We start from the raw sequence: 13,067 nt of genomic DNA, 5'->3' as shown, positions 1-13,067 counted from the left end.
TCATGATTGCTGTCTACATTGTGCTCAACAGCTCATTATAACATGGTATTACCTATGCGAATCAGCAGAAAAATGCCTGAACTTTTTACTGACCAAAACTGAACAACTTTGTGTGTAATCTATATGGCTCAGTAAATTCCATGTGAATAAAAGTCTTTAACTGCAAAGCATCAAGTCTTACAGTCCTGAGGGTAAAAATAATTGCAACTTGCTACCTGCTAAACCTGAGGGAAAACTCATTTTATATGAGCATCAGTATCAGAAGAGTGTGGCACATATAATATTTAACATTGAATGACTACTAATATGAGTGATAATTTGCAGTTCACATCCCATTTTGCTCCAAGCTCAAATCCTATTGTCATTAGTCATGTAAGGATAGACTGTTGCTGTGAAGTTTGTAGTAGAGAATACATAAGGTGAAAATAAAGTGGCAGCTGGTAATCATTCTTCTTCAGTGATGTGATGATTGTTCATGGGGCACTAGCAACATGAATCTACTAATTTCACACTCTTTGAGCCAAGTGCTTAGTGTCAAAACCTGCCATAGCCAGTAATGCAAATTGCTGTGATGGAGCAGCTTCCCGACCCCTCAGCCTCCCTCAGTAGAATGCTCGATGTGTATGTTGCTTTGGAAACATAGATCCATTTCACAAATGCTGAAGTGACGCACTTCTGCGAATGTTGAATGAAGCCTTTAGGAAACATGCTTGTCTGCAGTACTACTGAGGTTATCCCATGAGTCAAAGGAGAATCAGGAATTGTACACCTTTTACCTTGCAGAACCTAGAAAACCTGCCTTGAATGGAGTTTAATCAAAGACAAGCTAAGTTCTAAAAAATTTATGAAAACAAAGGAATACGCTGGAACCTATTACAGTGAAATCAGACCTAGTCAAGCTCCATTTATTTAGTGAATGAAATATAATCCTGAATTGTTTCATTGCATTGAAAATAGTTGAAGAGGGGTCCAGTATAAAAAATGCAGTCTTAAGAAATGTGACACTCAAGTTTTTAAAAATAGTAGTAATGGGGGGGGAGGGGAAGTCTGAAGGTTCAAACTTAAGAAATGGTGAAAAACAAACATGCTGCTGTCATCATTATTTATTATTTCAGTTTATTTTCAAAGCTCCTTTTTATTTAAACTTGTCCATACTGACCAATATTTGGCAGATTTCTGCTCTGGAGAGATGGCTGCTGGCCAGCTTTCTTTGCAGCCAGTGTCAGAGAAGGCTTCTAGTAGGGAAGTTAAGGATTGGAAGGCTAATCACAAGAGGAAACTGAATGTTTGCCTCATCTCTGCCAGATAGGCAGACTTTTCCAGCCTCATTATTAAGGAAGAGAAGTACTTCAGCCTCATGATACATGAATGCTATATTTAGTACAACACCTCTAAGGCCCGACTTCTATCATTCTTTCTGCAAAAAAATGGTTTATTTCAGTGGAAGATAATGACTTCTCATTAAAAAGCTTTTTTTTTTTGGCTGCTTCCTATACTGGCAATTCTGAAAACTCCAAATGGCACTGAAATGTTTTTTATTATGGTGCACTTCATACCACAGCTCAGGCAGTTCACATGGCTTTCATTTTCTTGTATTGCACCGAAAAACGTGACTACATAGATTTTCTTGAGACGTACTGGTTGAAGAGAAGGCAGTTAATACTATCCTGGAATTAAAATAGACAGGAAGGAGATAGATTACAGCTCTCCCTAAGGAAACCCTTAAAAAAGAGATTATGGTCACTATTTTTCTATTTTCTTTAACACACACTTATTATGCAACCAAACATCTATGTGGGGCTGCTTTTAAAAGAGTAGTTAAATATTGAAAGATGAGGCTCCATCAGTAATCCCAAAATTTGAAGATTTTAGGCTGTAATCTGTACAGAGCAGGGACTTTGTCTTCCTTTGTGTGGACAGTGCCTAGTGGCCTGGAATTTAAATCACCCTGGGAAAAATAGCTGTCATCAACACAGATTTATGTTTTCATAGAATCATACACATGATAGATGGAAAAAACCTTATCAGTACCCCCTATATTTAGGTTTTCCAGGCCCTTCTCCATCCCCCTGCCTCCCTTAGCCAGTGCAGGAGCGATCCCTTCAGTATATTATTGAGTGATTTCTTGGCCCCAATCCTGCACTGGGATCCACTACTGCAGACTCCTGTGCCCATGCAGAGTCCCCCTGATGTCATTGCAGCATCAGGTCCTAGATTTCAAAAATGGATGTGATGGGGATTTCTAGACCTATTCCATTGTGGAACTATTCTGTGGACTGAACCTGATTTATAAAAAACACTTAAGCACACACTTAAGTGCCTTTCCAAGTAGAGATACTTTCCTGAGTTGAGGCAACTGCTAGGAGATGTGTCCTCATGTGAATCCCAAAGCTTCCTTTGCATGTTATCATCCCATCAGTTCTTACTATACCCTGTTTTATCATGATGAACAATACTTTCCCTCTGTTGTTTCAATGCTTCATATATTTCTCAGTAGAAAGTTATCATTTTTGTGTGTGTATTGTATTTAAACAACGCTGTACGTACTTTCCTCATAAATCATTTCCTCCAGCCATTTCATCAATTTATTTATGTTTTAAAATAAATCAGTGTTTGATATAGACTTTAGAAAAAAGGGGAGACAAGGAGATCCTTGATTTGTCCTTTGTGACATTACAATTGCCTCAAATGTCTTGCTTCTCAAATGCAACACTGTATTTATAAGTTATGGTCTTACCTGTGCTGTATGCAGGAGTTATAATATCCTTGCTCAGTTGCTACAAAGAATGAAGCCCAAATTTGATAAAAATTTCAAAAGAGCCTAACTGACTCAGGTGCCAAAATTCTATTGACTTTCAGTGGGACTTAAGCACTTTTGAAAATGTTACCTGTTGACTTTTTTTTTTTTTTTGGTCATTCCATTGCACTGGAAGCTTCCTATTTAATTTACTGTTTCTTACCTCCTGTTCAACTTCTGTGGTTTTGCACTGGTGGTATAATTTCAAAACATTTCTTGATATGTTAAGATATTTGACACAATTTAGCCTAATGTATCTAAAAAAAGCTCAGTTATTGTTACAGCTGGTTGAAAACTAGAGGGAAAAAAATTGTGACTTTTTTCATGGTTTTGTTGTTGTTAAACCTTGACCAAAAAATTAAGTGTGAATTTCAAATTTTGAAAAATGTTAATCAGTTCTAATCAAGGTAGTTGAAGGTAAAATTGAATGGTTTTTATTATTGTTTAAGTTAATACACCATGGACCTGATTTTCATTTAAATTAAGTAATTACATTTATTCTCACTTTAAGCTTCTTTGCACAGCCACAGTGGTGTAGAGTGACCTGAGTGTAAGTGAAAATCAGGAAAATCAGTGTTTTAAACAGTGGACTCAATTCTGCAAGGTGCTGCCTGCCCTTAGCCTCTGTTGATATAAACAGGGGTCGAAGGCACTCAACTCTGAGTGGGAGGATGCCTGTTCTCTATAAGAAAAGCTAGTAGTTCTGTCTAGGAGTGATTGTGAAACTTTCCATTTATTCATACTTACGTCTGTCTAGCTTTCAGGGGATACATCGTTCGAAAAAATTATTCAAGATTGAAAAGTAGCGTCAGCTACCCGACTGATACTGAGTCTGTGAACAACTGCTCTGTCTCCAGTTTTGGCTGTGAAGAACACTGGTGAGTTGAATCCTTCAGTGTCCATTATTTTAACAAAAAATCGTATCCCATACAATACAAGGTAAAAGGAATAGGCACTGAAAACAAATACCCTTCCTCATCATTCAGCCATCTCTTTGGGAGTCTGTTATTCTGTAAGCAAGAAAGCATGTAACTGGGTCAGTCCCTCCACCATTTTAGTCATCTCAATGTTCTCTCTCTTACCAGAGTTGATTTCTTTGTTTGTTGTGTTATCTGTCCATGGTAGATTGTGGGCCTGATCCTGTAAATTTCTCAGCAGCACCCTCAACACCCATTGACTTCAGTGAGAGTTGAGTCTGCTCAGTATTTCACAGGACTGGATTACATGCCTGTGACTAAATTTGTTAGATTGAAAGCTCCTTGAGGTAGGTGCCTCATTTTCTTTTATGTCTGTAAAGCTCCATGCACATCCTTAGTCAAGACAATAACAGTAAAAGGCAGGTCGGTAAGTCCCCTTCAGAGAGCCTAGGAGTACAGCAAATCTGAACACTGCTTCCAATCTCTTTGCTGAGAGAGCAGGTTATTTAACCTTCCTCATTCTCAGCTCTACCAACTGAGTCACTCCAGCCAGTTGCCGTCATGCACCTTGGAGCCATAGAAGGAAACTGACCCTTCTATAGCTGCTATCCATGGCATTGCATTGATTATTCACTTGGGTGGGAACCCCTCTTCAACATACCTTTGTCCCACTGGCCCAAGGAGTGAGAGTTCTAGGTTCTCTGTGGAGTTTATGCTTCCCAGGTAGCAGCCCAACATGCTCCTGCTACATCTCTTTATAGAGCTCTCTGAGGGCTTGTCTACGCTTACCTCCGAGATTTGGCGGCAGTCGACCAGAGTTACGCAAGCTACGCAAAAAACTTGCTTAACTCCCGTTGACTTGTCTGCTTCTGTTCTGCGCGCCATCTTCACTGCACTGCGACACAGCACTACGCCACTTGAGAAGGTGGTCTTAATACATTGATTTCTGGATCGACTGAGCAGGTCTTCACTGACCGCTCAGTCGATCCAGAGAAATCGATCTGATGGCGGCGAATTTGCTGCCATCAGTGAAGATGTAGCCTGAAAAAACTAATGATTTACTTGATTTAAGCAGTCTGCATTATTCCATGGAGTGAGATTTTAAAAAGAGGTGACCTTTAAAATCTCCAAACCAGAAGTTGGACCAGTAAAAGATATTATCTCATCCACCTTTGTCTATCTGGTAGATAGGCCTATTCCAGGATGACTATTTCCCCACCTTGCAGCAAGCTGTTTTTGGTATTACTTTCTTCTTTCCAGATATACATGTTCTTTTGGATTAGGTAGTAGCTTTTGCAACTATATAGCCCTTCAGGCTCAAGAAGCTTCAGGAACCAGCAGCCACTGAGGCTAATTTGGGTTGGATAGAACAGCTAATGGGAGTACATTGCCCATCCATCTCTTATGCAGGGATGAACTTGATACACACTGTGAGTCTTGCAATAAAATCCACACGTTCTCTAATCCAGAGCTGTATTCTGTTAAAATGTCACCACTGCTGGTGATACTCAGCTTTATCTCTGATAAATATTGCAGATTATGGGCCTGATTCTGAACATTTCTCAGCCGGACCCTCACACCTGTCCCTCCCCATTGACTTCAATGAGAGTTGAGAGGACTCAACATTGCATAAAAGCCACTCAGCATTTTGCAAGTCTGGACTCTGTAATTTACCTTTCATAAATCAAGCCACTCTTCCATGTATGGCTGTTACTGGGCACTGGGTTTTTTTAAGCATAAGTCATTTAGCAAACATGTAGGAAATGGAAGGCTGATGAATAACAGTTCAGATGTTTAACACAGTAGCTTGTAATATATCCCTAGAGAAGGCAGTTTCATTGTGGATTCACATACCTTTAAATTCAAGTATAGAATAATAAAATTCTCTTTAGGTTTCTTTTTATTTGGTGAGTGGTTGGTTGGTTGGTTTTTTAAGACAGTAATTTGTGAGAATGAAAAATGAGCTGAAATGTATTCTGTGGGTCAGAAAGCAGAATCACATCTAGGTATCCAGTTTCAACTCAGTTCCATTTCATGATATACATAGGAACACAACTGTATACAATTAAATGTGTCACAATCTGGCCTTCTTTCTGAAGACAATTCAAAAGTTCAGCATAGCTGAATGGAGAGTATATATTCTAATACTTGAGGAAGTCATGAGGGTTCCAAAATGTACAAAAGAAATGTGCACATGTAGGAGTAGAGACTTTTTAAAACTCAAATTCCTTTAAGTAAATTTAGGCTAGCCACTTAACCTGTAGAGCAGAATAGGAGCAAATATAGGTTATTAAATTACATTAAATTTTATTAAAAACATAAGATTCTTATTTCTACTGAGTTCTAAATATCTCCTGCCTAATTTGAAATAAGAAGAAACTGTGCTCTAATACAAAGGACTTTTTTATATGAGCCTCAGGAATTGATGTCACAATTATTGAATTGCATTTGGTCTGAATTTGTCAATGAAGCATATCTGCATATATCAGTTTTGCCAACCCTCTTTCTGATATCCCCAGCCACCAGCAGGAATCCTCAACTGGCCAATAACAGCCAGAATCTGGCTCCTTTGCATGGCCTGAACAGCAAAAAGGGGCCAAATCACAATCAGACTCATGCCCATAATAGCAGAATTTACCTTTAGGAGTCTGCCTTGGTTAGGACTTAATCCCATCAAGGAAAGGGAAAAACCTTCTGAGCCCTCCTGAAAACCCTCTATCTCAGAATATATCATTCTGTGAAGCTAAAGATGCCACATCTTGCCAAGGGACCTTTGGTATCTATGATGTCACAGAATGACATATTCTGGGATATCTTCTGCCAAACAGGAAATGCTGGATTTGGTGAGTGTGGGGAGGGAATTTATTTAGGTAGCGAGTTAAAACTTATTTCTGTGCTGAATGCTCCCCACAGGGTTCTCAGTGGGTACTGGGAGGCTGGCAGGTGGGTGGGTAAATAGAGCTCTGAAATATAGGATGAACTTTATTATTATCCCTCAATATTATAGATGATGTGGGGATTGTTTTTAAACAAATAACCATAACAACATACAAGATATGCAAGCATAAAAAGGGGAAAGCTTCTGTCTAAAATTTCTCCCATAAGTCACCAATAAGTTATGACCATAAGGTCACTCTATATCTTTGGGTAGTCAGGGGTTTTGTTAAACCCTCCACAGAATTCCTGCATTTTAGGTGCTCAATTGCTCTCATTCTCCTTTGACTGTCCTTAAAATTCTTGCAGAGCCTAGGAGCATGCTCTTCTAGAGGTCACTGACCATGATGTCTTGCACTTCTGTCATGTTCTTGAGTTGCTCATTCATATCCTTAGAGATGCTCCAAGTGCTCCAATAATCACTGGGATCATCTTTGTTTTAGTTTCCTATAACTGTTCCACTTCATAGCAGAGTTCTTTATACTTCACTATCTTCTCTTCTTGTTTCTTTTTTTATATTGGTCTGGCAATATCAATTAACGTGGTCACATTTGTCTTCTTTTCTACAACTAAGGCCAGCCTGTTTGCCTGCACCATTTGGTCTGTGGCAAGTGCTGAAGCCCATAAAAACTTAGCCAGTTCATTGCATTTTCAATTCAGTGGTCATAATACCACATGGTGTGTTTGAGTTCATACTTGCTGTAGAGGCTCCAGTTCAGACACTTGGGGTATGTTTACACTGTATTTGAAAACCTACGGCTGGCTAATGACAGCTGACTTGGGCTAAGGGGCTGTTTAAATGCGGTGTAGTATGGATGTTCAGGCTCAGGCTGCAGCCTGAGCTCTAGGACCTCCCACCTCACAGGGTCCTAGAGCCCGGGTGCCAGCCTGAGCCCAAACATCTACACTGCAGTTAAACAGCCCCTTAGCCTGTGAGCCTGAGTTAGCTGGCATGAGCCAGCTGTGGGATTTTAATTGCAGTGTAGACACCATTGGTGAAGTCATTGAATTTTTTCATTTATTCTCTCCCAGCCAGGCTCCTGCATGTGTTCAACACATGCTCCACCATCTCTCCCTTTTTAGAACATATTTTGCAGTTTGGAGCACAGTTCTATTAGTCCATTTTGTTTCAAATGTAATTAAGCCTTAAAGACTGCTCTTGTGCACTCATCATGAGGCGCTCTGTCTATTTTTTTGAGGTGTCCTTCTACAGACCATGAGTTTGTTACTCTTCATTCGCTAATGGGTTCAGTCTCTCTCCACCACTGTCCGTGCATTGATTTCTTTCTTTGGCAATTTGGTTTCTTCTTTCTTTGATGCTATCTTGGGCCAGGGTGCATGCTCAGCCATTGCGTGTTATCGTTTACTCTGACTGACTCCTTACATATTTTGATGTTATATTCTTCATTGTCAATTGCTTCCTCTGTGGACAGCAGACCTCTTCCTCCATCACACTGTCAGATTTACATCCTGTCCATGTCTTGATATGTATTCATTACTTTATGCTTTGCCAGGAGCTTTCTTGTTTGGATGACAAAATTTTCTTCTCCTCTTGATTCCACTTGATCGCTCCAGCAGTGTATCATCCACATATTAATGGTTCAGATCAAATTCTCTGAGCTGAATTTTGTCCTCAAAGTTGTTTGTCAGATGTTTGTCTGTCTTATTCTTTCCTCACTTCTTTAGCTTTCTTATGGTGTAAGATTCCAAGATTCCTGATTCCAAGGTGTTTGTAGGGGCCATTTTGAGAGATATATTACATAGTACCTTTGTTAACTTGCATGCCATTCAATTATTCCAATTTGCCCCTGTACAGACACCAACACACATTTATCTAAACCAACGCATAGCTTTATATCTTCACCAAACTATTCTTCACATCTTCAGTCCCTGTCTCCTTTTCCGACCATCCATAGTTTCAGATCATCTATGTATAACAAATGATTAACTGGTTGTTGCCCTTTGCTGATATGATAATCATAATTTATCTCATGGAGCATCCATGTCTGCAGCACCATTGCTACCACAAATGGCATTGGTAATAATTCCCTTGAAAGATTCCTCTTTTAATTTGGGCCTCATCAATGAGAGTCCCTTCCAGATAAAGGCAAGCGTTTTAGTTAACCAATGATTGCTGCAGAAAGGAAATGATCTTTGGATGAACCTTGTGCATTTTCAGTATGTTGATGATACGTGAATGCGAGACGCTGTCATGTGCTTTTTGGTAGCTGTTTACACCGTCACTATTTTTTCTTTTTTCAGTTTTGTATCTTCTGTGATCCTCCTGTTCAGCCAAAAGTGTTCTTTTGTCCCTTTCATGTTTACTGTGCAGCCTTTTTGCTCAGAAGGCGGAATTTCACTGCGAGCTAGCACTATCCAAATCTTCATTGCTAGAGTTGCTGTTAAAAATTGCCATATGGTAAATACTTGATTAGACTATAATTCATAGAATCACTGCAGCATAGAACCTTTCTTTTTTTGTATGAGGACGATTCTCCCTGTCACCATCCATCTTGGACATTCATTCTGCAAACATTTATTAAATTGTTCAAGTAAACAACCATCGAGAGGTGTGAGGCATTTCAGCCAGAATCCATGTACCCCATCTGGTCCGGATGCTTTCCGATTTTTCATTCCTGTCAGTACTATTTCTTTCTTTGATATTCCTATGTATTCCTCAGTTGTGTGGTTTTGAAATTTTACTCTCACATTTTTAATCCTGTCCACTGCCTGATTATGTTGCACATCCTCAGACCAGATTTCCTTCCAGTAGTGCTGACACTCTTCCACATTAGTTACTGGCTGTCAAATTTTTCCTATTCTGCTTTTAACATTGATCTGATCAAAGAATCTCTTAGGGTCTCTCATGAAGAGTCTGTTCTCTGGATACTGACAGCTTCATGCTAAATATCTTTCAAGCCTATGACTCAGCGTGATCAGCTTGTTTACATTGTTCCTTCACAACTCTCACTTCCGTTTCATTCAGCAGATATTTCATCTCCAGGGCTGTTCACTTCTGTTTTCTCTTCAAATTATTTTTCTCAGATTCATCCAATAGACTGATATTGCAGAAATGCTTCACTTTCTGGTTTAGCCTTCATTACCAGGAGGCACTTGAATATTGGGTGTTTTCTAATGGTTCATTCATTGGGCTTGATGTTAAGCCAATGAGCTGCTACTGTTGCTGTATCATAAATTATATCATTTAATTAGCTAATACTCATTGGTTTTACAGCTTCCTTGATCACTTCATTCAGTTCTTGCACTGTATCATCCAGTCTCTGCTTGCCTACAAATTTCATACATGGTAGAGTTGATTGGTGATAAATGTCTCTTACATGCTGTATGATCTTGATCAATAAATCATTCATATTTCCCAAACTTTCTTCAGGTGATGTTTTACTCATATTTGTCCTCAATATTTCCTCAGTCATTTGTGGCTGTTGTTTATGTTGTGTCATTGCTTTTATCAATATGTTTGCATGTGGTTCAACACGACTGATCTCTCTTTTCAGGCTTACAAGCACCAATTGCATAAATTCTTCTCTTTGGAATACAGCTCTCAGTTATCCAGCAAGTCTCTGCTTGGTCTCTTCTTCCTTTGTGTTGGTGTTGTTTCTCTCCTTCCAGTGTTGGAACATTCATTTCCTCTAGACTCTCTTCTGGTTTTGTCAAAGTCCAGCATTGGGTCACTTCTTGATTTGCATTTTGAGTCCATTTCACTCTTTTGTTGACAATGATCTTTGGTTTTCTCAGTTTGCTTGGACAGTTGCATGGTACTTGGGTTGCTTGCCTCCACACAGCATACCCTGCAGGGCAAGGAGCCTTCAATCCAGCTAAATTCTTCTTAGGCTCCATTTATGCCATTCAGAATAGTTATCAATTTGCCTGTACTCTCCATATTGGGTTGGGTTGGCAGGCTATACACAACTGGATACCAAACTAGGATTTATTGGCCATTAGGGCAGATTGTTTTTACTATTGGTTTCAGTGTTTTCACTTTAACCTTATAATTCACTTTAAATGTATGGTGACAAAAACTGGACACACTATTACAGATAAGGGCATACTGTTGTTTGGCATAATTACAGGATTGCCTGTTGCTGTGCCCACTGGAAGCAGAAAGATCAAAGCTGGGGGTAGTTCTCATTGGAGTGACGGAGCTACTCAGAACAGAGCACAAAGGAGGCAGCTTAGATCAGTGCCTGGGAAAGGGATAATGTAGGAATGTGTCAACCAGGAGTAAAAGAAAAGAGGTCCCCCTCCCTGCCCCCAAATTTGTGTGTTTACTTTTTATGGATTCCAGGATGAGTCTCCTGAAATGTTCACACGTGTAAAAAGGGGCAATTCCTGCAAAGGGTTAAAAATCAGAAATCAAACCAAAAAGCTGTGTGGATTTTTAAAAAATCTTGGTTTTTAAGCCAATCTTATAATTTTTAAAAATCGATGTTATGAATCTGTAAGATTAGCAATACTGTAATTAGCATATTTTATATATAATTTCCCATCCCTTTTTAGGACCTGATCCAATGCCCATTGAACCAGGTCCTTAATTCATAATCCAAATATCCTTGCCCTTCTTCAAAACTGAGCTTCATCAACTGTCGTCCTCAAAAGTCTTTAAATCCACCTGGAATGCCTCCATGGTTACTAATCAAAGAAGACAAGTGTCATCAGCAACCTTCACCAATTTTCAGTCCACTTCTTCACCAAATGATTAATAAATATGTTAAATAACACTAGTCCTGTTACTGATCCCTGGGACTCTTCATTATTAACATGCATTCCTAATACTCTTTGTTTCCTATTGCACAACCTGTACTTATCTAAGTGCTTGATTACTCTTTTCTTAGTGAGACTTTCAACCAATCTACCCAGTAATGAAATGGGGATGACCAGTTAGTAAATCCCCAAATCTTCTTGGTTCCTTTTGTTGAAAAATAAAATAAAATAAAATAAAAAGGCACCATGTTAGAGGGTTTCCATTCTTCAGGGACAACTTTACAACAGGATAGATTGTATCTCTATTATTTTACACTTAATTTCTTTCAGAACCTTCTGATGAATACTATCAGGTCCTGGTATATTTCTGAAATTTCTCCATAAATTCTTCCTTGGATAATTCAGTTTCTTCAAAGGTCACATACTGACTTTCCATAAGAAGAACCTTTGGAATATGAATTTTCCCTTCTTTCTCTACAGTGATAACTGACTGATGCAAAAACCAAAACATTCTTCATCTTCCTTTTTAATTGTCTCACTTGTCCATTGGTAATCTTCGTGGTCGGCAATCACATTCAGGCCTGGTCTACACTTAAGATTTAGGTCGACATAGCTATGTCGGTCATGGGTATGAAAAATCCATACCCCTGGGAGATGTAGTTATGCTGATATAACCCCCAGTGTAGATGCAGATAGGTCAAGGAGGTGGCATTACTACAGAGATAGGAAAAACCCCTTCCATCAATGTAGGTTGCGTCTACACCACTGAGTTATGACAGCATAGTTATGGCACTATAGCTATGCCAATCTAGTCCCTGTAGTGTAGACGTATCTCCTCAGCCTTTTGCTTCCCATACAAAATCATGGGATCCATGACTTATGTGACCAGTGTGGCAAAATACATCTGGTCTGGTTCTGCTCTCACTTGCACAAGTTTTAAACTGGTGTCTGGTGACTCCTGAGTATATTGGTGTACATGAGAGCAGAATTAGGCCCAGAATTTTTCAGTTTATTCTGCCTTGTTTTTTCTCTCTGAATTATAATCCTTTCTGCATGGGAGTTCAGTGCATCTAGGAATGTATTATTTCTGCAATGTGATCTAAACTTTTCTTAATGGAGTGTTTCAGAATGTTGGTTAAATTTTTTTAAAGCACCTATGTGATTTAGGAGCCTAAATCCCATTGACTTTCAGTGAGACTCAGATTCCTATTTAGAAAATGGGACTTAACCTTACTTAGGCACTTTTAAACTATGTGAAAATGGGCCAAACATAGGTTTATTTTAAAAAAAAATTAAAGGAATCAGGTCTTTTCATATCAGACCTATTTGGGAGAGTTTTGGAAAAGACCAGCATTTAACTCTGAGTGTGACTACCCAAGGTAGGGAAGTTATTCAATGGCCTTTTGTTTACAGTAATTCACTCTCCACTAAAAAAAGACTCATAGAATTGTAGGGATGACAGGACTTTGAGTCCAGCCCCCTGCACAGGACCTAGTATTCCAAAACCATCCCCGACAGGTGCTTGTCTAATCTGTTCTTAAAAACCTCCAGTGATGGAGAGTCCATAATTTTCCTTGAAAGCCTATTTCAGCGCTTAACTATCCTTATAGTTAGAAAGTTTTTCCTAATACCTAACCTAAATCTCTCTTGCTGCAGTTAAGCCCATTACTTCTTGTCCTTTCGTCAGAGGACCTGGA

The 13,067-nt window shown here is 39.1% G+C and overlaps 1 protein-coding gene across 1 annotated transcript in view; it reads left to right on the top strand.

Annotated features, from left to right (window-relative positions):
- MYO3B (myosin IIIB) overlaps nucleotides 1-13,067 on the top strand; it is a 307,358-nt gene that overhangs the window by 210,185 nt on the left and 84,106 nt on the right. Inside the window, exon 31 of the mRNA XM_067549868.1 lies at nucleotides 3,555-3,675. Coding sequence (XP_067405969.1) covers nucleotides 3,555-3,675 — 121 coding nt within the window. The remainder of the gene's footprint in view (nucleotides 1-3,554; nucleotides 3,676-13,067) is intronic.

The sequence above is a fragment of the Emydura macquarii genome, unplaced genomic scaffold (assembly GCF_026122565.2).
Source record: "Emydura macquarii macquarii isolate MOO-44397 ecotype Brisbane River unplaced genomic scaffold, CSIRO-AGI_Emac_v2 contig_1253, whole genome shotgun sequence".
Taxonomy (NCBI): Eukaryota; Metazoa; Chordata; order Testudines; family Chelidae; genus Emydura; species Emydura macquarii.
Note: the sequence above shows the minus strand (reverse complement) of the source record. Positions and strands in the feature narration are given on the sequence as shown.